Genomic DNA, 24,736 nt, shown 5'->3' with positions numbered 1-24,736 from the left:
TCTTTAAAATAACACAAGTCAAAAAAAAAAAAAGATTCATTGCACACCCACTATGTGCAAAGTGCCATGCTTGGGCCCCTGACACTTGCAAAAAAGCGGAACAAAAGATCTGCATTCAGCTCATCTTCTTTGCCTGACTTTGTGAACTTATTTTCAACCCGAAAAAATAAAGCCACTCTTGGACTTTGTCTCCAAGGCAAGGAATATTCCCTTGGGGCAATGACTCTCTGTGCTCTCTGCGTATTTTCCTCAGGGGCTGGGGCAAAGCCAGCATTAGATTTTCCATTTCACAGTCTGTGGCGGCTTCAGACAGCTGAGCTCTTCCTCACCTTGCCCTGAGGTTATGGAAACCGAGCCTGCTGCCAGCCCGGCTCGGGCTCTCGCAGATTCGCAAGCGGCCGGCCCCTGGTTTCTGTCCAGGACCCAGGGCTGCAGAAGCCCGTGATGCCTAAATGCAAATTTAGTCCCTGGGTTTTTCTAAGCCAAGTAAATTTAGCACTTCAAAACATTCTTACATTTTCAAAAACTCAGGCTTTCCAAATACTGCAATATTCTTGACTTCCAACTATCTCCAGCCTTTGTTTCCTCTTTTTTTTTTTTTACAGATTTTTTATTTATTTATTCGACAGAGATAGAGACAGCCAGCGAGAGAGGGAACACAAGCAGGGGGAGTGGGAGAGGAAGAAGCAGGCTCATAGCGGAGGAGCCTGATGTGGGGCTCGATCCCATAACGCCGGGATCACGCCCTGAGCCGAAGGCAGACGTTTAACTGCTGTGCCACCCAGGCGCCCCGCTTTTGTTTCCTCTTGAACATGGTTTTGCGTCGTCATAGACATCATATATTCCCAAACAAATAAAGGGGGATATAAAACAAACCTGAACCATCAAAATCTATCAAAAGTGAAAAGTACTGTTTTGCAAAAATGTCACAGTATTTTTTCAGTGGGAAGAAAATTAAGTTGTACTAATTTTTTAACAGATGAAAGCACATTTTCATCTTTTAGAGCAATTAGTTACAAAGGAGAGTGTCTTAAACACATAAAGGACCAGATTCTCCCTTGGCCCAAGTAAGTATCTTCAATTAATCTCCTAAAAGAGCCTGTAATAATCCCAAAGCTGGTTGCTGGTCTCTTGACGCCAAAATCCAAATTAAATCTAATTATCCTTTCTAGTAGGACACAGGAAAGGCATACCAATTTAAATCCACAGAAACCCCAAACCTCATTTTTACCAATCGTTTTAACATTTTCTCCCCTGAAATCTTTTACAAGAGCTGCCTTACAAACAAAAGAGCTTCTCTTTTGCCTTTCTTCTTCTGCTGATTAGTGGAGATGCTAACGACCAGGAAAATGCATGGATTGTGAGGGAACTGGAGACGGGAAGTTCAAACACTCCACAAACCAGGTTACCAGTCAAAGGAAAAATGTTAAAAAAATAAATAAATAAGAGTTCCCCCCAATCCCCCAATGAAATGAGAAATAATAACCCCCTAGACGTGCCCATGATTTTTAACATCCGTGGAATGCCTGGTTGAGTTAATATCAAATATTATTACCACATCTGGGTTAGCAAGTGGAATTTCCATGCAATCTTGGATCCCCGACTTTTCTTCCGCAACCTCATTAGTGGCACAGACCCTGCCGTGAAAATCTACCCAGATTTGCAACCAGCATTATCTTTTTGTCAAAACAAGACACGTGTAAGGCAAAGTGTAAAATCCTGGGCCCCGTGCGTATGGGGAGTAGCTGTGAAATGAGGACCTGGCTAGGTAGGTGGGGGTGCTCATGGAATCAGGCTTATGACCCACTGCTCCCTGAACAGACTTAGGGTGGGGGCGGGGAGCCCACCTTCTGAGCACTCAGGGGCTTGGGAGGGGCAAGGAGCTCTTGGGGAAAAGAAAGGACACCTTCGAGGGTCAGAACGACTTCATCAAGATCAGCCACTGTGAACAGAAGTACGCTTGCCAATTAACTTGTGTGAAGGGTAGTGGACGAGGGCAGCAATGGGTCGTTCTTGTTTAGAATTCTGCGTCATGAGGGGCGCCTGGGTGGCTCAGATGGTCGAGCATCTGTCTTCGGCTCAGGTCATGATTTCCAGGTTCTGGGATCGAGCCCCATGTCGGGCTCCCAGCTCAGCGGGGAGTCTGCTTCTCCCTCTCCCTCTGTCTTTCCCCCTGCATGTGCTCTCTCTGTTTCTCTCTCTCAAATGAATGAATGAATGAACGAATGAATAAGTAAATAAATAAATAAAATCTTTTAAAAAAAAGAATTCTGCGACATGATTGCTATGTTCAGGAGAGCAAGTGAGTGCTGCAGTCATATCTTACAGTGAGATGGGCTGGTTTGTGGAGAGCTGTGTCCCTGGGTCAAATGGTAGTTGCTTTTTATTTTTTTCCTGAGCTTCCATCAATATGTCCTATTAACTCAATATTTATTAAGCTCTGACTAAGTGCCGGGCATTTGGAGACTCTTTCTTATGGCAAGTCGTTTAATCACAAATATTCATCTAATAAGCACCTAATGGATGTTTCTTTGGAACCAAACTTTGTGCTGCATGTTAAAATGCACCTGGGTAACTTCAGGATTCAACCTTTATTTTTCTTCTTCTTTTTTTAAAAAAATTGAAGTGTCATTGGCATACAGCAATATATTAGCTTCAGGTGTACAAAATAATGATTTCATATTTGTGTCTATTGCAAAATGATCTCCGCAGTAACTTTAATTAACATCTGTCACTACATATAGTTACAGAATTTTTTTCTTGTGGTGAGAATTTTTAAGATCTACTCTCTTAGGAACTTTAAAATATGCGATACGGTATTACTAACTATGGTCACCATGCAGTACATTGTATCTCTATGACTTACTGAATTTATATCTGGAAGCTTTTGCTTTTTGATCCCCATTACCCATTTGCCCCCCCAACACACACACACCCTACCTGCGGCAACTACCAATCTGTCCTCTGTGTCTATGAACTTGATTGTCATTTTTTTTAAGATTCCACATATAAGATCATACAGTATTTGCCTTTCTCTCTCTGACTCGTTTCACTTAGCATAATGCCCTCAAGATCCATCCGTGTTGTCACAAATGGCAAGATTTCACTCTTTGTTATGGCTGCACAGTATTTCACTGCAGATATACCACATTTTCTTTATCCATTCATCCACCGATGGACACGGAGATTGTTTCCATGTCTTGGCTACTGTAAATGATGTGGCAGTGAACACGGAGCTATGTATATCTTCTCAAGGGAGTATTTTCGTTTTCTTGAGATAAATACCCTGAAGTGGAATTGTGGGATCATATGGAATTTCTATTTTAATTTCTTGGGGAATCTCCATACTCTTTTCCACAGTGGCTATACCAGTCCTCATTTCCGCAACAGTCACGAAGGTTTCCTCTTCCCTATAACCCTACCGACGCTTGTTAATTCTTGTCTTTCTGATAATAACCATTCTAACAGGTGTGAAGTAACATCTCATTGTCATTTGGATTTGCATTTCCCTAATGATGAGTGACGTTGAGCATCTTTTCATGTACGTGTTGGCCATCTGTACGTCTTCTTTGGAAAAATGCCTGTTCATACTCTCTGCCCATTTTCCCCCCCACCGGATTGTTTGTTTTTGTGCTATTGTGTTGTATGAGTTTTTTTATACATCTTGTATATTAACCCCTTAACAGGTATATGATTGGCAAATATTTTCTCCAATTCGGTAGGTTGCCTTTTCAATTTGTAGATGGTGTCCTTGGCTTTTTAATCTGTAAAATAAGGTACTCTACAACATTTCTAGGGTTTCTTCCTGTTAAAAAAAACAGAACTCATTTTGATTGGTTTTATTATTTGTTTATAAATAGTTTGTCTTTCATTTATAAACTTCAAGAATCCAGATTCGTTATTGTGATGTTTCCTGGGTCTAAATTATACATTGGAAAGGTCACCCGACGATACAGTTCTCACCATGGGAGCCTGCCAGCGTTGAGAATGGAGATAAACGTTAACTGGAATTTTAAACACATGCTTACAAATTACTGCAAACCTCAGATACAATAAATAACTGACAGCAAGGGAATCAAGATCCTAAGAATTATTCACATAAAACTTCTTTCTCACGTAATAGTGGCACATAGCCAGGATTCCAGCAGAGATGGAGCCCTCCTTTTGGGGGACACGCCGAAGGCTAGAGGTAGTTTGGCTGGGACCTCATATCTCAGTTGTGTGGCCCACGGTAACAGCCCTTTTGCCACTGACAGGAGCCAGAGGATGTAAGCCTGCTAGGTTTCTGATTTTCCTTATTCTGGGGGGTGCACAGCTGGATTAAGTGATGGAAAAAGTCATGCCACACAGACATTTTCCTTTCAAGAAGTTAAGGAGAGTTCAGCCACAGTGCAAGTTCTTTCTGCATTTATCTTGGACTTAAAAAAAAACTGGAAATGGCTACAACATGACATGCTGACATATGAGACTACAAATGGGGAAGGTTTGCAAAGATGATGGCAAAGAGAAGAGGCTGACATAGGTGAGCATATGTGGGGGGAAAATAGCAGCGATGTAGTGGGAAAGACTGAACATTAATATGCACGTGCATGTGCACACACACACACACACACACACACACGGGTACACAAACACACATACACACACACAGATTCTCCCAAGGTTACAATGTAAAGGATTGAAGACATTCCTGGAGTGCCACAAAATGTAGTAAATGTGTGTTTCATGGAGGAACCAACGTTATCCTAACGTCCTGAACCATGCCCCCCACATTTTAGAGTGTTTGCAACATTGGAGAACTTTCCTTATGCATTCAGCATACGTCAAAAATGTCAAAGAACAGGAATAAGAAAGAGCCAGTGCAAGATTAGTGTGGCATGAAAGACAGACCAAGGATTTGTATCCCATCCCTGGCGGGGTCTCCCGGCAGAGTGCTCCAGGGGCCGAGCTGTCGAATCCTGGCTCCGCAGGCTCTAGTAACAGTCCTCACATTGTGGAAGCCCAGATTCCTTTGAGAATTCGGTCAAATTTAGAGTCTATCCCTAGAAAAATGCACATAAATACCCTCATTCTGCATATAATTACGGGAGATTTTCAGATCCCCAGAAGCTTTGGACTAAGAATCCTAACTAAAAGATCCCTCTAGATCTTTCTGTTGGGTGAAGCTTTATGCTGAATGATCTCACATTTCTTCATCAAAATAACGACCAAACCTTCCTTGTTGCATTTGCCTAAGATTTCATTTTCTTCACCATGGTAATAAAAAATCATCACAATTGTGATCCCTGTAAATGATGGTGATAGCCAGCATAAAATGAGCTCTTATGTGTCAGGCAGTATTCCAGCAGCTTACATGTATTATCTTACTTGGTCTTCGTAGTGACCCTGTTGAAAAAAAAATGCTGTTATCATTCCATCTTACAGACAACACCACTGGGGCACGGAGAATTTAAAGTAACAAGTAGTCATTGGCAAGTCCAGACTCTGGCAGTCTGATGTCACACCTTGCATTCTTACCCTTCCAGGTTTTTTTTACTCATAAAAATGTTTCTCTCCTATACACAGCAGTAGAAACTTTTCAAAACAAACATACACAACAAAAAACATGAACTGAAAAGTAAAGTTTTAAAGAAAATTGTTTTATCTTCTTTCCTTATTATTTCGGAGAAATAATAGAGAAAAGGTGCAGCGAAAGTCTTGGCATCTTATTCAAAGGACCCATCCCCTCCTAACGATGGGTTACTCTCCAATTCCAGTGGCCAGTCACCAGCCATCACATCCCTGAGCTGGGTGGCCCTTGGGTCCTTCATCTCATTTTACATGTCCACAGATAAGCGGATTGAGAATCATGTATCCATTCCTTCCCATCAGCTTATTGCAACCTATGGCAGTGTAGATGGCATAGGATGTCACCAATGTGGTCGCATTTAATGAAAAATTAAGTAAGATCAGACTATATTAGTAGAGTTAATGATATTAGTTGTTAATACGGTTAATTTTATTAAAATGAGGCCTTTAAATAGTAGAATCTTTGCAATAATTTGTAATGAGAAGAGTGATTTCAAAAATCTTTTGTGCCCCATGTTCGTTGGGTTTTTCACTGGTAAAGTAGTAAAAGGGTTGTCAGATTTAGAAATTAATCATTTTTAGTTTACAGTAATAAGTGCAATATGTGTGTTTGTATGTGTGTTTTTCCGACACCACCAAGCAATTCTCCCATGCTCGGTGACCTAGCCTGGGTGTCCTACAGTTTAACTCAGTTCTGACACTACTTACATCCAGGTAGATAGTGTCAGATCCCACAGGGCAAGAGCTCAGTCCCACAAACTGCCCTCTGCCTCAGATAACAGCCACAAGACCAGGCTGTCATCTGTGCTTCTGACCAATTGGCAATAAATTGAAGGCTCTAGAGACTCCCTTTCTTGGGTTCGATACATTTCCTACAACTCAGTAGGAACAGTCAGATGGAAGAGGTGCATAGGGCCAGGCATGGGGGAAGGGTTGCAGAGCCCCCATGCTCTTTCTAGACACACCACTCTCCCCATACCTCCTGCCATTCACCAACCCTGAAGCTCTTTAAACTCCATCCTTTTTGGGTCTCCATGAAGCCATCATAGGCGTAATGAATTAAGTCATTGGCCATTGGGGATTCGACTCCACCTCCAGACCCTTTCCCCTCTGGGGAGTCAGGAGAGTGGGACTGAAAATTCCAGCCCTCTAATCACAGGGTTGGTTCTGCTGGCAACCAGCACCCATCCTTTGGTACTCCCCAAAAGTTATCTCATGAACATAAACTCACAAACATTAACACGAAAGGGGTTTGTTATGAATATCAAGACACCTTTATCACTCTTATCACTTAGGAAGTTCCAAGGGTTTTAAGAGCTTGGTGCCAGAAGCAGGATGAAGGCCAAATATACATTTATTATAAATCACAATATCACACGAGTGTTTCAAATCTGCTCGACTTTTCAGTTATAAGTGCTTATCAGCAGTTATGTGAACTAGCAGATGTTTAAACTGATTTTGGAACAATTTTAGGTTTACAGAAAAGTTTCCCAGATAGCAGAGTCTCCATATAGCCTTTACTCAGCTTCCCTGACATTAACATCTGTCATATCCACAGCACATCTGTCAAAACTCAGATATTAACATTGGCACAATGTGTTAGCTACAGGCTTTATTCAGATTTCACCAGTTTTTCCAGTATTGTCCTTTCTTGATTCCAGGGTCCAATCCAGGACACCACACTGTATTTTAGTCATCATATCATCCTAATCTCTGCCAGTCTGTAACAGTTTCTCAGTCTTGTTTTTCATGACTTTGGTATATTTGAAGAGTACTGATGAGGTATTTTATGGAATGTCTTTCTTTTGGGGTTTGGCTTATTTTCTCATGATTAGATGGTGCTTGTAGATTTTGGGGAAGAAACCTTAGAGGTCAAGTGCCCTTCCCATCACATCCTACCAGTGGGCACATAACATGACTCCTCACTATGAGGTTAACCTTCATCAATGGCTAAGATGAGGTCCATCAGGTTTGTCCACTATAAAGTTACTGTTTCCCCCCTTTCCATACTCTATCTGTTGGAAGCAAGTCACTAAATCTAGACCCTACTCAAAAGAAGGGGAATTAAGCTCCATTTCCTGGAGGGGGGATTATCTACATAGATTATTTAAAATTCTTCTGTAAGATTTGTCCCTTTCCCCATATATTTATTTATCCAATCATTTATTTATATCAGTGTGCACTCATATTTATTTTATTTCCTGAGTTCTAATCCAATACTATAGTTATTTATTTGATTGTTCAAATTGTTCCAGTTTTGGCCATTAAAGTTCTTTCAGTTTGGCTCCTCTCTCCCTTGGATATAATACACCCCCCTCTTCGTCTTTCTCTTTTTAAGCACTTCCTCAATATCTAGCATTAATAAGACGTCCCAGGCTCATCTTGCATTTTCCATGCCCCAGTCCTGAAATCAGCCAATTTCCCAAGAAGTCCTGGTTTCATTCACTGGCGAATGGTGTTAGAAGCAAGATCTGGGTCCTGAGTGTGCTCATTGTTACTGAGTGTCACATTTTCTAGGTCCTCTCAGAAGCTGGAATTAAGGGGGCGCCTGGGTGGCTCAGTCGTTAAGCATCTGCCTTCAGCTCAAGGCGTGATCCCGGCGTTATGGGATCGAGCCCCACATCAGGCTCCTCCGCTGGGAGCCTGCTTCTTCCTCTCCTACTCCCCCTGCTTGTGTTCCCTCTCTCGCTGGCTGTCTCTCTCTGTCAAATAAATAAATAAAATCTTAAAAAAAAAAAGAAGGTGGAGTTAAGAAATAAATGTGTATATACTAAGTCACGTATACACACAAACCTACGTTTATTTTTCTATCGAAGTTTAAAGATACATATGTATAGATATTCAATAGATATAGTGAAGATACATTTATTGAGCATATCAAAGATAGGGAAAATTGTAGGTGTGTGTATATAAGTATGTATGTATACATATGTGTATGCATGTGTGGATTTAGCTGAAGACAGATGATGGATAGATGATAGATGATAGATAGATAGATAGATAGATAGATAGATAGATAGATAGATAGATGATGGATGATAGATGATAGATGATAGATAGATAGATAGATAGATAGATAGATAGATAGATGATAGATAGATGATAGATAGATAGATAGATAGATAGATAGATAGATAGATAGTAGATAGATGATAGATAATCTCTGACCCTAATCCAGCACGACAGGGTTCATTCACGATTTCTTCTTTTATTTGTAACTTCTTCCTGACAGTGTAAAATTTGGCTCGTATTATCCATAATTTACTTACTCACTTGTTTAATCCTAGTATACAAGTAAAATAGTTATAGAATTGCTAACTCTTACCCCTCTGAGAAACTAATTTACTAACTACAGTAGTGTTGATACATAGATCTTTTTGTCCTTGGATTGAAATATCCAGTGAAAACACTGTTTTCCAAAATTATCTAGATCAGTAACTCTTTCCCCACCCCCTTCAATGGGATTATCGCCCACGTTTGTAATACGATTAGCTTTGTCAAAGTCTGCATTACATCCTGGGATCACCCAACATGCTGGCTGGTTTTTTTAAAATTTGCATACGAGAAAATTCATGTGGTGCACAGTTCAATGGGTTTTGACAAATTCATAGAATCATGTATTGAATACTCCAGCACCATAGAGGATGGTTGCATTGACCTCAAGTTTCCCTTGTTGATTCTCTTTGTAGTCAACCCCACCCTTAATCCTTGGCAAACACCGATCTGTTTTCAATCCCGTAGTTTTGCCTTTTTCATAATGCCACATAAATGCAATCCTGTAATATAAAGTCTTTTGGGTTGTTTCTTTTATTAGGCAAAATGCACTTGAGATTCACCCATGTTGTGGGAATTGATAGCTTGTTCCTTTTGGAATGGATATGCCAAAGAATTTGTATAGATTCTTCGGTTGCAGGACATCTGGTTGCCTCCAGTTTTAGTGATTATGAAGAGTTGTTATCAATGTAGGTTAGCTTTTCATGAGAACAGAAGTTTTCAAGTCACTTGGAAGTGTGATTGTTGATGTGATTGGAAAGAGAACTGCCAAACTCTTTTCCAAAGTGACTATACAATCTTGCCTTCCACCTGGGGCGAATGAGACTCCTCGCTGACCTATAGCTCCTCATTTCGTACTGTTTGATTGATTTTAGTTATTCTAAGAGGTGTGAGTGTATTTATTTTGGTTTCAGTTTACATTTCCCTAATGACAAAAGATGCTGACCATCTTTGTTTAAGCTTATTTGCCATCTCTATGTCTTCTCTGGTGAAACGTCTATTCAGATCACTTGCCTATGTTTTAATTGAGTTGTGTTGCTGATCTCACTAAAAATATTTTATTAATAATAACAAATTATAACAAGACATTTTGTGTTATTAATATAATTTTTAAATGTTAATTTCACCTCTATCTCATCCTGTTTCAAATTTTAGTTTCATGTGTGTTTAAAATTTATGTAACTTTAGTACAGAAGAACATGAGTGTGATTCATAATTTGATATATACATACTAGGGGTACGTGCTCGTTATTGCTGGGATTTGTGGTCAAGTTCGGAGACTGTTGCCTGAGAACGAAGCTTACACTTGGATGGGAGGCCCTGGCTGAGTTGAATAGTGAGGAGGGCTGTTGGGGAGGAGGAAAAAAAAGAGAGAGAGAGAGAGAGAGAGAGGTAAGGAAGACCCAGAATGTAGTTATCACCCAAGTCCCAAGAAATAGGTTCTAGAATCTCTAGGCAGTTGGGAACAAGAGTTAAGAATTCTTCTCTCTCTAAGGCTCTGAAGAAAAATTCCTGGTTGAAGACAGATCACTTGTGCCTTGTAAGAATCAGAAATGGCTTCATGGGGTGCAGGAAGCTCATGGGACCTGCCAGTCACTGATTGAGTAAGTAGAGCAGTATTTCTTTCACAGAATCACTTGAACAGCGTCTCTGGGGCAGGCACCAGGAATCTGCCTTTCTGATAAGACCTGAAGTATTCCAGTGAAGCCACCTGTCCCAAAGAACCAGCAATGGCAGCCTCTGGCTTGAAGGACGCCGACCATTGTGTTTGGGGCTACCACTGTTGTGGGGTCTTGTTTTGTTTTGTTTGCTACCAGTAAGATTCTAAGGCAGGGGCTGGAAACCAACCTAACTGGTAAGCTCCACTTAGTAAACCTCATGGGTCTCCCTCTTAGTGCCTGGCATATAGCTCACTGCTTACATCAGGGACCACTCCTGAAAAGGGCCAGATAATAAGTATTTTAGACTTTGTGGTCTATACAGTCTCTAACACAATCACTCAACCCTGCGAAAGCAGCCATATACTCTGTATTACCGAACGGGCATAGCCAAGTTCCAATAAAACTTTACTTACAAAAGCAGGCCTGGTTTGCTGATCCTTGTTATTCACTAGTCTGTATTCTGCACACCCTAGATGACAAACAGTTACCTAATGGCTTGGTTACTTTAAAGACCCCATAATGATTCTTCCTCTGGCCCTTCTGAATACTCAGCCCTGTTTTTAGCCTCACCGTTCAATTGGAGAATGTAACTCTAAGAGAGAAAACGAATAACTTTAGAAATTTCTAGGCAGGGGCAGAAAATGATGCTGGGTGAAAATAAGTATGAATATCATGTTTAGTATCAGAAATTTTACTCCACCCCCATCCCAGCAAGGTTGCTATATTTAGAGAAGACGTTGCTTCAAGAAAGGAAGCATTTCTAGAAAACCAATAGCCAACAAGGCATGGAACTCTCTGCCACTTAATTTGTAAGTGGCCACCACTTTAAACAAGTCAGTGGGGGTCCCTTTATGAGTTCTCTACTCCCACCACCAACACTTCCCTCCTTTCATGACCCATAGTCATCAGTCCCCCTTGCTCATCAGTCAATAACATGACTTTTGGGGGGACCACAAAGTAGTGATGAAGGAGCTCAGGAAAACATTGCATTTGCAATATAACACTGATAATTTTGAGACAATACTTCCACATCTGGAACAGTATTAAGAGTATGGAAGAAAGATAAGGTGCTAAATCTTCTTGCTTCAATAAAGCCCCAAATAATAAATCTAAAGTCATCCGTGAAGACCTGTGCGTATTTCATCTATGGTTGAAACTGGGGCGTGTGTTTCCGCAGACATAGGAAATGGTTTACTCTTTGTATTCTACTTTTTTTTCTATTCATAGAATGAAAATGAGAATCCTGGGAATGTGTCACCCCGTGTGATTTCTAACGAGACATCAATGAGGAGGGTTCATTTCTTTGCTTGCCTGATCCTGGGAACATAGTAGCATTTACTTGAAAGTGACCCTGTAGAAAAGGATTTAGGAAAAAGCCTGCACTCATTCCTTCCTTGTACTGTGTACCTGTACCTTTTTCCCCCCCGAGCTGGTTCTGAATGATTAAAAGAAACAGGAAGTGGAGGGACGGGCAAAATGGGTGAAGGGGAGGGGGAGACACAGGCTTCCAGTATGGGAAGAATAAGCACAGGAATAAAAGACACAGCAGAGGGAATATAGTGAACGATACTGTAATAGTGTATGGTGATAGATGGTAGCCGCACTTGCGGTGAACATGGCATCATGTAAAAACTTATAACTTGTCAAATTACCATGTTGGACACCTGCAACTAATATAACACTCTCAATTATAATGAATAAAACAGTTTTTAAAATTTAAAAATACAAATGAATAAAATAAAATAAAATAAAATAAAATAAAATAAAATAAAATAAAATAAAATAATAAAAGTAACAGGAAACACCTAGGCAGGGCCACCCACAACAGTGGCAGATTTTTAAGTTCTCAGTGGCAACAGACTTGATCTCAGGACTCAGGACAAAGCAAGATTGTGTGACCTGGTCTCCTGATCTTTGACAGGTTCTGCCTCCAACAGACCTGGGGATGAAGGCTGCCGGCATCTTGGCCCTGATTGGCTGCCTGGTCACGGTCACTGAGCCCAAAGTCTACACTCGCTGTAAACTGGCAAAAATATTTTCGAGGGCTGGCCTGGACAATTACCAGGGCTTTAGCCTTGGAAACTGTGAGATTTCTTCCTCTTCTTTTTCTACCTTTGATCTCCCCTCTGAGATGCCAAAGTCTCCCCAAACCCCCAGCTTTGGCTTGTCCCCAGTTCTTCCATGCTCTGCCCCTCTCAGGGATGCCTCCTAGCTGTCCACATGGTCTCCTCAAATAATGATCTCTGGGGTACCTCTGCTCCTGCCTACCCCTTCAGGAGTGAGGAGTCCTACACAAAGGACACCATCGAGTGAAGGAGAAAACAATGGTCCCCTTGCTGGTGTGGTAGGGTCAGACCCCACTTCCGGCCTAGTCCAGGTGCAGCCACTGACTAGGTGTGCAGATTTGGAAGTGTCCCATGGGTGTGCTACTTGCCCTGTCCCTCCCCAAGGTCCGTTGGGACCACAGCATTATCGTAACGTGTATAAGGGAGCTCTCCTCTAAGAGCAGAGTTGGAGAAAAAAATGCATTTCTTTTACTGGCATTTCTGGCTTTTTCCCCCTCTAGGGATCTGCATGGCATACTATGAGAGCCACTACAATACGACGGCTCAGACCGAGCTGGAGGATGGAAGCATTGACTATGGCATTTTTCAGATAAACAGTTTCACGTGGTGCAGACGTGCCAAGCTACAAGAGAAGAACCACTGTCACGTTGCCTGCGCAGGTACGGTTTGGATTTGCCAAAAATAATGTCCTGGGGGATAAAAGCAGAAAAGTGGATAATGGAATATCTACCCATTTTCTGCTTTAACAAAAACTTGGAGTAGAATACCATGGGAATAAATTATTCAACAGTTTCCCGGGGTGACACCCACAGTCCTGTGGCCTACTTGCCCAAAGATGACTTATTCCTTCTAGGATGGTTTTTGTGAACCCACCATAAAAACGGAGGGGTGGAAAAATGACCTTATTATCGTTTCACGCATAAAGACATTAAATACTTTCAATAAGGAGGAGAAACTTGTTTGCCAACAGCTTTCCATAAAGCAATTTAGTCAAAGGATGTGTTTATGTTTCTTTGTACAGAATGAGGCAAGTAAATACACTTTACATTTCTTAAACAGTAGAAATTAAGCTAGAATTCACTTCCAAGGCTTCTACTTCAAACATTTAAGAAATATATGTGTGCACAGAATTGAGGCTGGCAGAAAGGATCAGACGTGAATTCTGGTATTAGGAAAGAGCATATATGCTTTAGGAAGTTAAAGGACCATAAGCAGGTGTGAGTTGAGTGTTGTGGACTTCAGAGGACAAAGACATCTTTGATAAAGTCAAGGAAAGTCTTGTAGACACAATGATATTTGATCTAAGACTTGGAAGATAGGTAAGATTTGGACATTCAGAGATAGAGAAGAGTCATTCCAGGTAAAGAGAACAACAAAAGCCAAAAGGTGCATGTGGGAAGAAGGTATGGGGCACACACAGGGAGCAGTGAGACATTGTGTTATCTGGAACAAAGGGGATGTAAACACAAATAACGGGACGCGGGGTTGGAAAGGTTGATTACTACCTGACGATTAAGGGCCTGGGAAGCCAGGTAAGACATATGTACTGATTTCTGCCTGCAATAGGAAATCAACAAAGGTCAGTTGGTTAATCCTTGCTCCAGAAGGATTAATTGGCAAACAGGGTATGAGATATTGCCATTGCAAGTGTTGAGGTGAGAGATAGAAAGTCCTGAATGGTGGTCATGGCTGGGGTGCACGGAGAAGAACATGCAAGAGATACTCAACAGATCCTGCCTTCTCTCTACAACGTACGCTCCATGAGGGCAGGGGTTTTATCTGTTCTGTGCACTGATATATCCTCAATGCCCAGAGTGGTGCCTGGCTAGAATTTTGGGGTTCAATAGGTAGTCATTAAATAAATGAATGGAAGGAATGAGGAGCAAGGGTGAAGACAAATAATGATAAGATATTCTATGGCAAACTCCCTAGGAGCAGGAAATAAACTTTTAATTTCTCTTTGACACATACAGGATAATCAGTACAGATGTTTGAATGTATGATTGATTGAACGATGTGTTAATTTTCTAGTAAATGTCCTTATACCTACATTACAAGGGAACGTTCACTAACTCTTGAAGTGGATCATACAATTGTCAATCAATTCCTAATTTAGAGCATTTCTCTGCTAGGCCAAAATCTACTCTTTCTAGATTTCTTCCATTAATTCTAGTTTTTCCTTCTGGATTTATTTAAAACAAATTTGCTCAACTTTATACATAGAAACTTATTAAATGCTTGAACATGACTAGTAGATATTTCTTATCTTTGCTTTCTTACCTTCTGGGCTAAAACATTCTGTATCTTCACCTTCCCACAGGTATGACTTTTAAACCCCTCCCCAACCATGGCCAATTTCATTAGCATTCCCCAAGAGCTTGCCAATGGAGTCTTCCAGTTAAACACAGCAACTGGACATGTACATTTTTAGAAGTTGAAAAGCAGGAGGACAGTACTGGCTAATTTAGTAATTAGAGAAATTTGAGTCCTAAACTGACAGTGGGAAAGCCAAGAAGCAACCATAGATTCCCAAAAGGGCTCAGAAGTCAGCAGGATCAGCTAATCCTGGAAACTGGAATGAAAGTAGGTAGAAAAGAAGAGGATTGATGGGAAGTCCAATTAAGGAGCAGCTAGACCATCAGATTCCCTTCCTGACACCATTCAGTTACTGACTTCTCCTCCCCAATCCCGGCAGAATACTGGAGCTTTCCTTCCCCAACGGAGTAAGTAGAAAGTCTCTCAACTGAGGGGCCTCAACAACCTGTGAGTGTGGGAGTTGCATACTGAAGACATGGGATATTAAAGTTTCCATAGTCCCAATCACTAAGGCACATCTCATGAAATTTCAGAAAACTAGAGAGAAATAGAATACATGGTCTTCAAATCTTCCTAATAAGTTGACCCTTTTATCCTTAGTGCCAATGCCCCTCCTTAACTCTGATAATAATCGCCAAATCTACTATACCCGATAGTAATATAGTGACTCAGTTTTCTTTGCATGATGTATTTCTTTCCATTCTTTTACTTTTAACTTACCTGTGTCTTTACATTTACTGTGAATGTCTTACAGGCAACACACAGTTAGGTGTTGCTTTTATATCCAGTCCAACAATTTCTGCTTTAATTAGGGGGAATTCTTAGAACAGGGGTCAGCAAACTTTTTCTTAAAGGGCCAGATAGTAAAGTTTTTAGACTTCTGTGCCTATACGGTCTCTGTTGTAACTATCCAACTCCCTGTATAGCACAAAAGCAGTCATAGATAAGGTGTAAATGAGTAAACGGGGCTGTGTTCCACTAAAACTTTATTTACAAAAACAGAGGGTAGGCCTATGGGCCATAGTTTGCTGAAACTTGGTTTAGATCATTTATATTTAATGCAATTACCGATATGGTTACTTTAAAATCCACTGTCTCGTTTTTGGTTTTCTCTTTGTGCTATCTGCTTTTGGTTCATTTTTTCTGCTTCTTTGAGCATTTTTCAGTATTCTCTTATTTCCTACGTTGGCTTATTAACTACACTTCTGTTTTATTTTTGGTGGTGTTCAGGGCTCACAATATGCATCATCTTCTCACATTCTACCTTCAAATAACGTTATGCCACTTGACATATCATACATGAGTTTTATAACAGTATACTTCTATTTCCCCATCCCATCCTTTATGCTATGTTGCTCTGCACTTTATTTCAACAAGTTATACACCTCATGCATTTTTGCCTTAAATGAGGAAAAGGATCTCTTTATATTGGCTACATGTTTGCCATTTCCAACACTTCATTCCTTTGGTGGACTCATTTGGGCAGGCAAGTAAGCGATACCACTTTCCTCTAGCCTAAAGAATACCCCTCAGGGGTTTCTGAGTGGCTCAGTCGGTTAAGTATCTCACTCTTGGTTTCTGCTCCAGTCATGATCTCAGGGTTGGGATATCGAACCCCACTGGAGTCCAGCTAGAGCCCAGCTAGAGCCCAGTTAGAGCCCTGCTTGGGCTCTGCCCTCGGTGGGGAGTCTGCTTCCCCTCTCTCTCTCCTTTTGCTCCTCCCTCTGTTCGTGCACTCTCTCTCTTTCTCTCCTTCTAATAAATAAATAAATAAATAAATAAATAAATAAATAAATAAATCTTCTTAAAAAAAGAATATCCTTCAATTTTTTTTGGAGTGGAGGTCTACTAGAAAGCATTCTCTCAGCTTTGGCTATCTGAAAATGTCTATATTTCATTTTCTTCTTGAGTGATATTTACTTTCTATATAAAATTCTAGGCTGGCAGATGTTTTTCTCTCATTTTGTTAAAGATAGCCCTTTGTCTTCTCGCTCAGCTTGTTTATTATGAGAAATTGGTGATTTTCTTGTGTTGCATCCCCGTGTATAATGCCTCTTTTTTTTCTCTACCTGCCGTTAAGATTTCCTTTCCATTTCCAATTTTCAGCAATTTGATCATGATGCGTGTTTTCTTGTGTTTATCTTACTTGATGTTCATCAATATTTTGAGTCCCTGAGTTGATAATTTTCGTCTTTTCTCCTTCTAAAACTTTAATGATACATGTATTAGATCATTTGATGTTGTCCCACAGGTCACCAAGGCTCTTCATTTCTTTCAATCCTTTTTTCCCTTTGGGTGTTTTATTTTCAGTAGTTTCCATTGCTGTATCTTCAAGTTCTCTGATCTTTTTTCTGAAGTGCCAAATCTATTAAATTCATTAATAGAATGTTTTATTTCAGAGATTGTATATTTTCAGTGCTAGGTAATTTCTTTATATCTTTCATTTCCCTCATTTTATTCATGTTTTTCTTTAAGTCCTTGATATAAATATGCGTATTTATAAATTGTTTTAAATTCTTTTCCTGGTGGGGTGCCTGGGTGGCTCAGGCGATAAGCGTCTGCCTTCAGCTCAGGGCCTGATCCCAGGGTCCTGCGATTGAGCCCCCCACTGGGCTCCCTGCTCTGCTGGAAAGCCTGCTTCTTCCTCTCCCACTCCCCCTGCTTGTGTTCCCTCTCTCGCTGGCTGTCTCTCTCTCTGTCAAATAAATAAATAAAATCTTTTTTAAAAAATAAAAAAATAAAAAGAAATAAATTCCTTGCCTGGTAATTCAATCAACTGTGTCATTTCTAGGTCTTAATATTGACTGATCTTTCCCCTTGTTATGGGTCACATTCTTATGCCTCTTTGCACATATGATAACATTTTGTTGGATACTAAAGATAGTATATGTTACATTTTTAAGTGTCTGGATTATGTTTTCTTCCTTTAAGGAGTGTTGGATTTCATCTTGGCAAGTAGTTAATTCTGATCAGCCTGACCGTTTTAAGACTTGCTTTTAAATTGTGGTGGGGAAGTCTGAGAGTCATCTTATGGTGGAGTTAATTTAATGCTACTACCAAGGCATGGCTTTTCTAATGTCTTTTGAATGTTCAGGGGTTCACCAACGTCTCTCCCTCCTGACTAGTCAGAAATCAAATGTCTCCCAGCCCTGTGTGAGCTCTGTGATTGCACAGGTCCCTGGTAATTGTTTTCTAGCTAGCTAGCTTCATGGAGTTTTACCCTTTGTAAGTCCACTTGAAGCCTTCGGCCAAAGACTCAGTGGAATCCTTACACAGATTTCTGGTATTCTCTGTCTGGGTGGCCCCTTGCTCTCAGGTACTCTTCTCCACAAATTGCAGCTGCCTTTGCCTCTTATCTCTGTCTCCTGCATTTAAATTGCCATCTCCTGCCTGGGTTTTACCTTTCTGGTCTGGCAAGTGCCTCTGGACAGAAAGTCATGGTAATCATAAGACGCCCCTCATTTGGTTTCGATCTCTAAAGGGTCATGATCCCGCCCTGCCTTTTGCCTAACGTCTGAAGATAATGTTCTCATATATTTTGTCTAGTTTTCTAGTTGTTTACAGTGGGAGAGAAAATCTGTTACTCCATCATGACCATGCTTGACTTTACATGCAGTTGACTAATTTAATATTGTTCAATTTAGTTTCAGATGAGGAAGTCTGGGGCAAACATATATCAGAAAGGCAATCTTGAATTCTAGGAAATTAAAATGTTGGACGGTTCATGGTTAGAGGTGAAGGAACACTCCTATCTGCTTTCTCATCATAAAGAGCATGGGATTTTTAGAGACAGCTTTAAAATAGAAAACAGGATGTTGGTTTTATATCCTAATCACCCTCAGTAGCTGGCCTCCCTCAGCCTCAGGCAGAGAAGCTTTAATTATGGACAATGTCATTCTGTCCCATGTATCACAGAAGTAGGGACATTTGTCATGGGAACCCGGAAACAAGTTAGCATTAGGGTCTGTTTACAAGAAACATGACGTTTCATATATGTACGGGTCACGTGTCCTCCTGCCCGTCTTCCAAAGCTAAGCCATCTCACTCCTGTACCAAATTCTATTTCCAAAATTCCCGCCTACCTTCCCCAAACTATTTGGACAGAATATTCGTATATATATGTATATATAAACATACATATGTGTATACACACACGTAATCATATAATATCAATCTCTGTTTTCCTCCAACAGCATAGACCTCTTTAAAGTAAGAGATGTGTAAGGAAAAAGGTGATTGTTGTCTCTGGTATCTAGTCTCGTCTACCTATATTAATCTCTCTTTCTCATCAGCTGGGTATCTGAGTTAGCCTTTGTCATTCCAGAGATAGGAAGGAGATGGAAACTGTAGGCATGACAGTGATGCCATAGCTGGGAGGCAGGAGGATGCTGGGCAGAGGCGGGGAGAGGCAGAGAGACTTTGAAGCAGAACTAACTTCCCTGAAAATCCGTAGTTCCTTCCATGTAGATTGTTGCTGTTTTCTGTTGTTGATGTGGGAGAAGAAGCTATTCGGTTGAATAATGCTTTGTTGTTCAACAGAACCCTTTGACTGCGGAGACTTGTCTATTTAAAGTAAATTGAGCAGAAGCAATTCTTGGCACGGATCCTTAGAAATACTTGCTCTCTTGACTCATTTCTGCCCCTCTGCTGCCCCTCTGTGGCGAGTTCATTGCGTCTTCACATCTCAGCACATCAGCTTCTTGTTTCCCAACCCCCATCGTCTTTGACCTCTTTTCCTAAGCAAATTCAAAGTCATGTCCAACTAGCACTTTCAAGACATCTCATTAGGGGAACAAAAAGCTACAGCAAAGTGGGAGACAGACACACAACTACTAGGTCTCCACCACATGGGCCTGAGCACCTAATCCTCTCACCAGCGGCACACAGCATCTCCAGCCAAGCCAACTGCCCTACACCAAACACAAGCCTTCCGTGGCGTGTACACGCCTCTGGTGTGCTCCAGGCCTGGCATAATACAATGCTCTCTACTTCTTCCCACTGTGTGTAGTCTGTGTCCTTCCCACCCCTGAGGCCCCACCAGACCCACTTCTAGGAAACAGGTTCCAACCACTTTCAAACACAAACGGTATCTCAGCACTTACCAAGCATTTGCATACACAAAATAAAGTGTTTCTAGGTAATTGGAACTTGTCGCAGATTCCAAGCACTGAAGTTTGGATCATCTCTTAATAAATAAATAATTACTTGGAAAACGAATAAAGTATTTATATTTTTAATTATCAACTTCATTAGCATACAGTATTCCATAAGCAGGCATCTTTGTGTATTGGAAAGAAGTAATCGAGGACAATAGAAGTTAAGCCCTGGGTTTGAATGCAGGCTCATTTACTGGGTATGGACCTCAGGTTAAAGGGCTAATCATGGTACTCACCCACATAGTTGTTCCGAGGCTGAACAGAGATAATACATGAAAAGAGAATTAACGTGAACTTGACACACAGTAAGTTTTCAATAAAGGTTGGCTCTTGGGGCGCCTGGGTGGCACAGCGGTTAAGTGTCTGCCTTCGGCTCAGGGCGTGATCCCAGCGTTCTGGGATCGAGCCCCACATCAGGCTCCTCCGCTGGGAAGCCTGCTTCTTCCTCTCCCACTCCCCCTGCTGTGTTCCCTCTCTCTCTGGCTGTCTCTATCTCTGTCGAATAAATAAATAAAATCTTAAAAAAAAATAAAAATAAAGGTTGGCTCTTAGTAATAACGATTACTATTCTAATTACTCATCTCTCTAGAAATAAGGCGAAAGATTTATAATCTAACAAAGCTTTAGTTTTCACTGTGTATCAAATACTAGTGAATTTGCATATTGTCTCAATTTGTTATCACCTATAAGTCATATCTTATGCTAATTTTCTGTTGGTTAATAAAAATTTGTTTTAAATTACAAAAAAAAAAAAAACCCAGATTTACAATGTTCATAGCAACAATGTCCACAATGGCCAAACCGTGGAAGGAGCCAAGATGCCCTCCAACAGACGAATGGATAAAGAAGATGTGGTCCGTATATACAATGGACTATTACTCAGCCATCAGAAAGGATGAATACCCAACATTTGCATCGACATGGATGGAACTGGAGGAGATTATGCTGAGTGAAATAAGTCAAGCAGAGAAAGACAATTATCATATGGTTTCACTTATATGTGGAACATAAGGAATAGCAGGGAGGACATTAGGAGAAGGAAGGGGAAAATGAAGGGGGGGCGGAATCCACAGAGGGAAATGAACCATGAGAGACTATGGACTACTGGACTACGGGAAACAAATGGAAGGTGTCAGAGGGAAGGGCCGTGGGGGATGGGTTCGCCCGGTGATGGGTATCAAGGAGGGCCCGTATTGAATTTGAATTTGCTTACAAGAAATCTATCACTACCTTTATCTTCTAGTTAAGCTTATTCGAGAAAGCAACTAGTTAGCAACCACACAGGCATAGTCAAGACAAAAACTCCATTTTCAACCGAGTTTACAGAATAATTTTGTATTGTAGTGATCCATTCAGGCTAACATTATTTTTTTTTTTTTTGGTTAAATTTTTGTGAAGGTAAAAATACTGCATTTCTATTGTAAAAAGTTTAGAAATATGCAGGGAAGATGTAAAAGCTTTGGTGATCCCACAATTCAGAGCTAAAACTTCAGATACTGGTGACTATGACTGTCTTTTTATTTTCTCTCTAAACCAGTGCTGTCCAATAGTACTTTCTGCGATGATGGAGATGTTCTCTGGCTACCCACTATGAGAACCACTAGCCCCAATAACGGTGCTCTAAAGCTCCTGGAATGTAGTGAAAGCAACTGAGAAACTGAAGTTCTAATTGTACTGATTACTGTACATTTAAATAGTCCCATGCAGCTCTGGGGGGATATTTTCTACAATATCGAAAACCTTACGTTGGGAGCATTTTCCACTATCATGAAATCATGGCAATGCACGATTTTATTTTTATTTTTTTTTAAAGATTTTATTTATTTATTCGACAGAGATAGAGACAGCCAGCGAGAGAGGGAACACAAGCGGGGGGAGTGGGAGAGGAAGAAGCAGGCTCATAGCAGAAGAGCCTGATGTGGGGCTCGATCCCAGAACGCCGGGATCACGCCCTGAGCCGAAGGCAGACGCTTAACCGCTGTGCCACCCAGGCGCCCCAACGCACGATTTTAAATGGCACCTTCTGTCATTCTGTGGAGGTAGAATTATTAACGTGAACACCCCTAATTATAAGGCAATTCGATCTTTTCCATTTGGAAGTAAATTTCCTCTTGTAAACAAAGCTACAGTAACCCACTTTGTAAATAAATCTTCGTCTAGATTCAAAATTAGTTCCCTAAGATAGATCCAGAAAGAGAAATTACTGGGCAAAAAGATAAGAACCACTTTTAGGCTCTTGACATATACTATTAAATTGCTTTCCTGAAACGCTGAACCCATGATTCTCTTACCAGTGAGCAATGAAGAGTGCCTATGCTATTGCACCCTTGTCAACATGGAGCATTATCATGTCCTTTAAAAATCTCTGCTTAATTGATAAATAAAAATGATATCCAATGGTGTAGGTTTTTGAGTCTTTTGATTGGTGCTGATGGGCAGAGACATGGATCGCCCAGATTCCTCTTGAAGGGAAGACGTCTGGCTCAACAACATCTGTGTGATTAGCAGACAGTCTACCTGGCGCCTCCCTTAGGGTTGTCTCAGCGGCAGAAAACTGCCCGCATCTCACACTATGCCCCTCGGGGGCAGTCCGCACCCAGGGACTGAGTGAGGGGGCGTCATAAAGACTTAGCCATTTAGGCACCACCTGGGCAACTTCGATGGGCCTGCGTCACACCTGGTGGTCTCCATCTGCCCAGCCCAGCTTCTGCCCCCTTCCTTTCACAGATGTGGAACTCTAATAAGTACTCTGCACCCCAAGCCCATGTCTGCATTTCCTTCTGAAGAAGCCACCGTGCGACAGAAGTGATGTTGGACTTTATACTTATTTGCCTCTCTCTGTCGTGTTTGCATCGAGGATTTTGAGGCCACTTCCGGGCAAGCAGGAAAGAATGCTAAGACCGGTGAACTCATTTGCCATCAGAAGATCTGTTCTGTCTGAAAGCCACAGAAAAAATAACAAAGACTAATGTATCTGACATAAAAATTTTTGCATGTGAGAAACAACTTGGACAGAATTTTTTTTTAATGCACAAACTGGAAAGTTAAATAGACCAGTTTAATATTTACCTATAAAAAGATCATATGTGTCAAAGCATCCCAAGTAGAGAAAACATAGTACTGTCCTCTTACTTGTGTGTTTCTTTAGGACGCAGAAAACATTCTCCTCCTGTGTCTATTCTAAACACATTTCCAAAACCCTTCAGGACCGAAACTTCAAGAAGCCCAGATGTGGCTACTCTCGAAATTTAAAAAAAAAAAAAAAAAAAATTCTTTGATTTGTAAGAAGCTCAACAAACATAAGAATATGGCTCATAGTTCTTCCCACCCTCCCGTTCCAACAAGCAGTGAGAAAAGTGAAGAAAACCGGATCAGGGCTTCCCCTCAAGTAACAGTCTCAGCTAATCTATACTCCTCTCTCTTACAGCCTTGATCACGGATGACCTCACAGACGCAATTATCTGTGCCAAGAAAATTGCTAAAGAGACAGAAGGGATGAATTATTGGTAAGAGTCTTTCCTTGGCAGACTTTTGCTGACGTGGCCAAAACCGACAGTGCCCATTCATCACGCCTCAGCGGCCACTGACAAGCTCGCTCTGCAGAGAGGTCCAACCGTGTTCATGGGACCCTGTCTTTACCCTTCCCCGTGAGTGTGTGGGTGGGCAGTGAACGCAGCGAAAGGGGTTTCTACGGGGATGAGAGACAGTATGAGTCATGGTAATTTGCAATTGGTTTTCGCATTAGGTGTTCCAAACAAGAGAGCAGGGGGTGCTTTCTTTTTTTTTTTTTTTTTCTTTTTTTTTTGGCCAAGGGGTGCTTTCTAATGTGAGTGGCCGGTGAGGGCAATACACCAGAGGACAAAAGCTTGAGTCTGCTCTCCACCTGGATGAGATTTTGGACGGCTAGGGCACAATTTGGTGCGGAGAGAGAACAGGCAGCAGCGAGAGAGAAGTGACCATGTCAGTTACAGCATACATCAGCAGGAAACTTCCCGAGCATGGCGAGAGACATGGTTTCTGGTGCTCACGGTTATCTGAGGCTGGGTTGCCTGTGAACATTGCTAATCAGGTCACCCACTTGGGGAACCCGAATTTTCGGAGGTGTAGGTGTTTAACTAAATGACCCATCCTTATAAAAGTCGTTTGCCTGTTGCTAAGGCTAGTAAGGGCGAGGAGAAAATCTAGAAGAGAAAATTCTTAAAGCAGGATAGAATCGTTGGATCTCAGAAACAAAACTAAATCCTGGGCGCCACTGGTGGTTTTGGTTAATTACCTATTGTTTCAAACCTACAAATATTTGGAGCGTCATGCTTCTCTCTGTTGCTCCTGCTTCCATCTCCTCCTCAGGCAAGGCTGGAAGAAACACTGCGAGGGGAAAGACCTGTCTGAGTGGAAAAAGGGATGTGAGGTTTCATGAATGGGAACTGGACCCAGGATGCTCGACAACCACTCCCTAGGATTTGTAATAAATGTCAAAGTGCTCATGACACCTTGTCCCCCTTCCTCCCAGCGTTCCTTCTCGAAGTTGGAGAGGGAAAACTAAGTTATAGTTTTAAGAAAATAAATATTTCCATGTAAGTGTCTTAACTTCGCCCTGACTCTGTTTAAGTGATGAGCACAGTGGTGAGATTTGAAAACTCACCTGCAAAATATTCTAGCCCCTGAAGGAACAAGCTTCATTATAAGGATTCTTCAT

At 41.2% G+C, this 24,736-nt stretch overlaps 1 protein-coding gene across 1 annotated transcript; it reads left to right on the top strand.

The window, feature by feature from the left end:
* The first annotated feature begins 10,496 nt into the window (after positions 1–10,496).
* LOC123802278 (lysozyme-like protein 1) lies at positions 10,497–24,457 on the top strand. Its single transcript, XM_045812867.1, has 5 exons — positions 10,497–10,542; positions 12,440–12,586; positions 13,069–13,227; positions 23,468–23,546; positions 24,388–24,457. Exons 2-5 carry the CDS (start codon positions 12,448–12,450, stop codon positions 24,455–24,457), a joined length of 447 nt encoding a protein of 148 aa, XP_045668823.1. The 5' UTR covers positions 10,497–10,542; positions 12,440–12,447.
* Positions 24,458–24,736: the final 279 nt, after the last annotated feature.

The sequence above is a fragment of the Ursus americanus genome, chromosome 31 (assembly GCF_024610735.1).
Source record: "Ursus americanus isolate L20-20 chromosome 31, mUrsAme1.1.p, whole genome shotgun sequence".
In the NCBI taxonomy this organism is placed as follows: Eukaryota; Metazoa; Chordata; class Mammalia; order Carnivora; family Ursidae; genus Ursus; species Ursus americanus.
This window is presented reverse-complemented; position numbering and strand designations above follow the sequence as displayed.

Coding starts and splice junctions, on each gene's coding strand:
- LOC123802278 (XM_045812867.1), top strand. CDS start 12,448: ATGAAGGCTGCCGGCATCTTGGCCCTGATTGGCTGCCTGGTCACGGTC. Junction 13,228..23,467: donor CTGTCACGTTGCCTGCGCAG/GTACGGTTTGGA, acceptor TCTCTCTTACAG/CCTTGATCACGGATGACCTC. Junction 23,547..24,387: donor ACAGAAGGGATGAATTATTG/GTAAGAGTCTTT, acceptor TCTCCTCCTCAG/GCAAGGCTGGAAGAAACACT.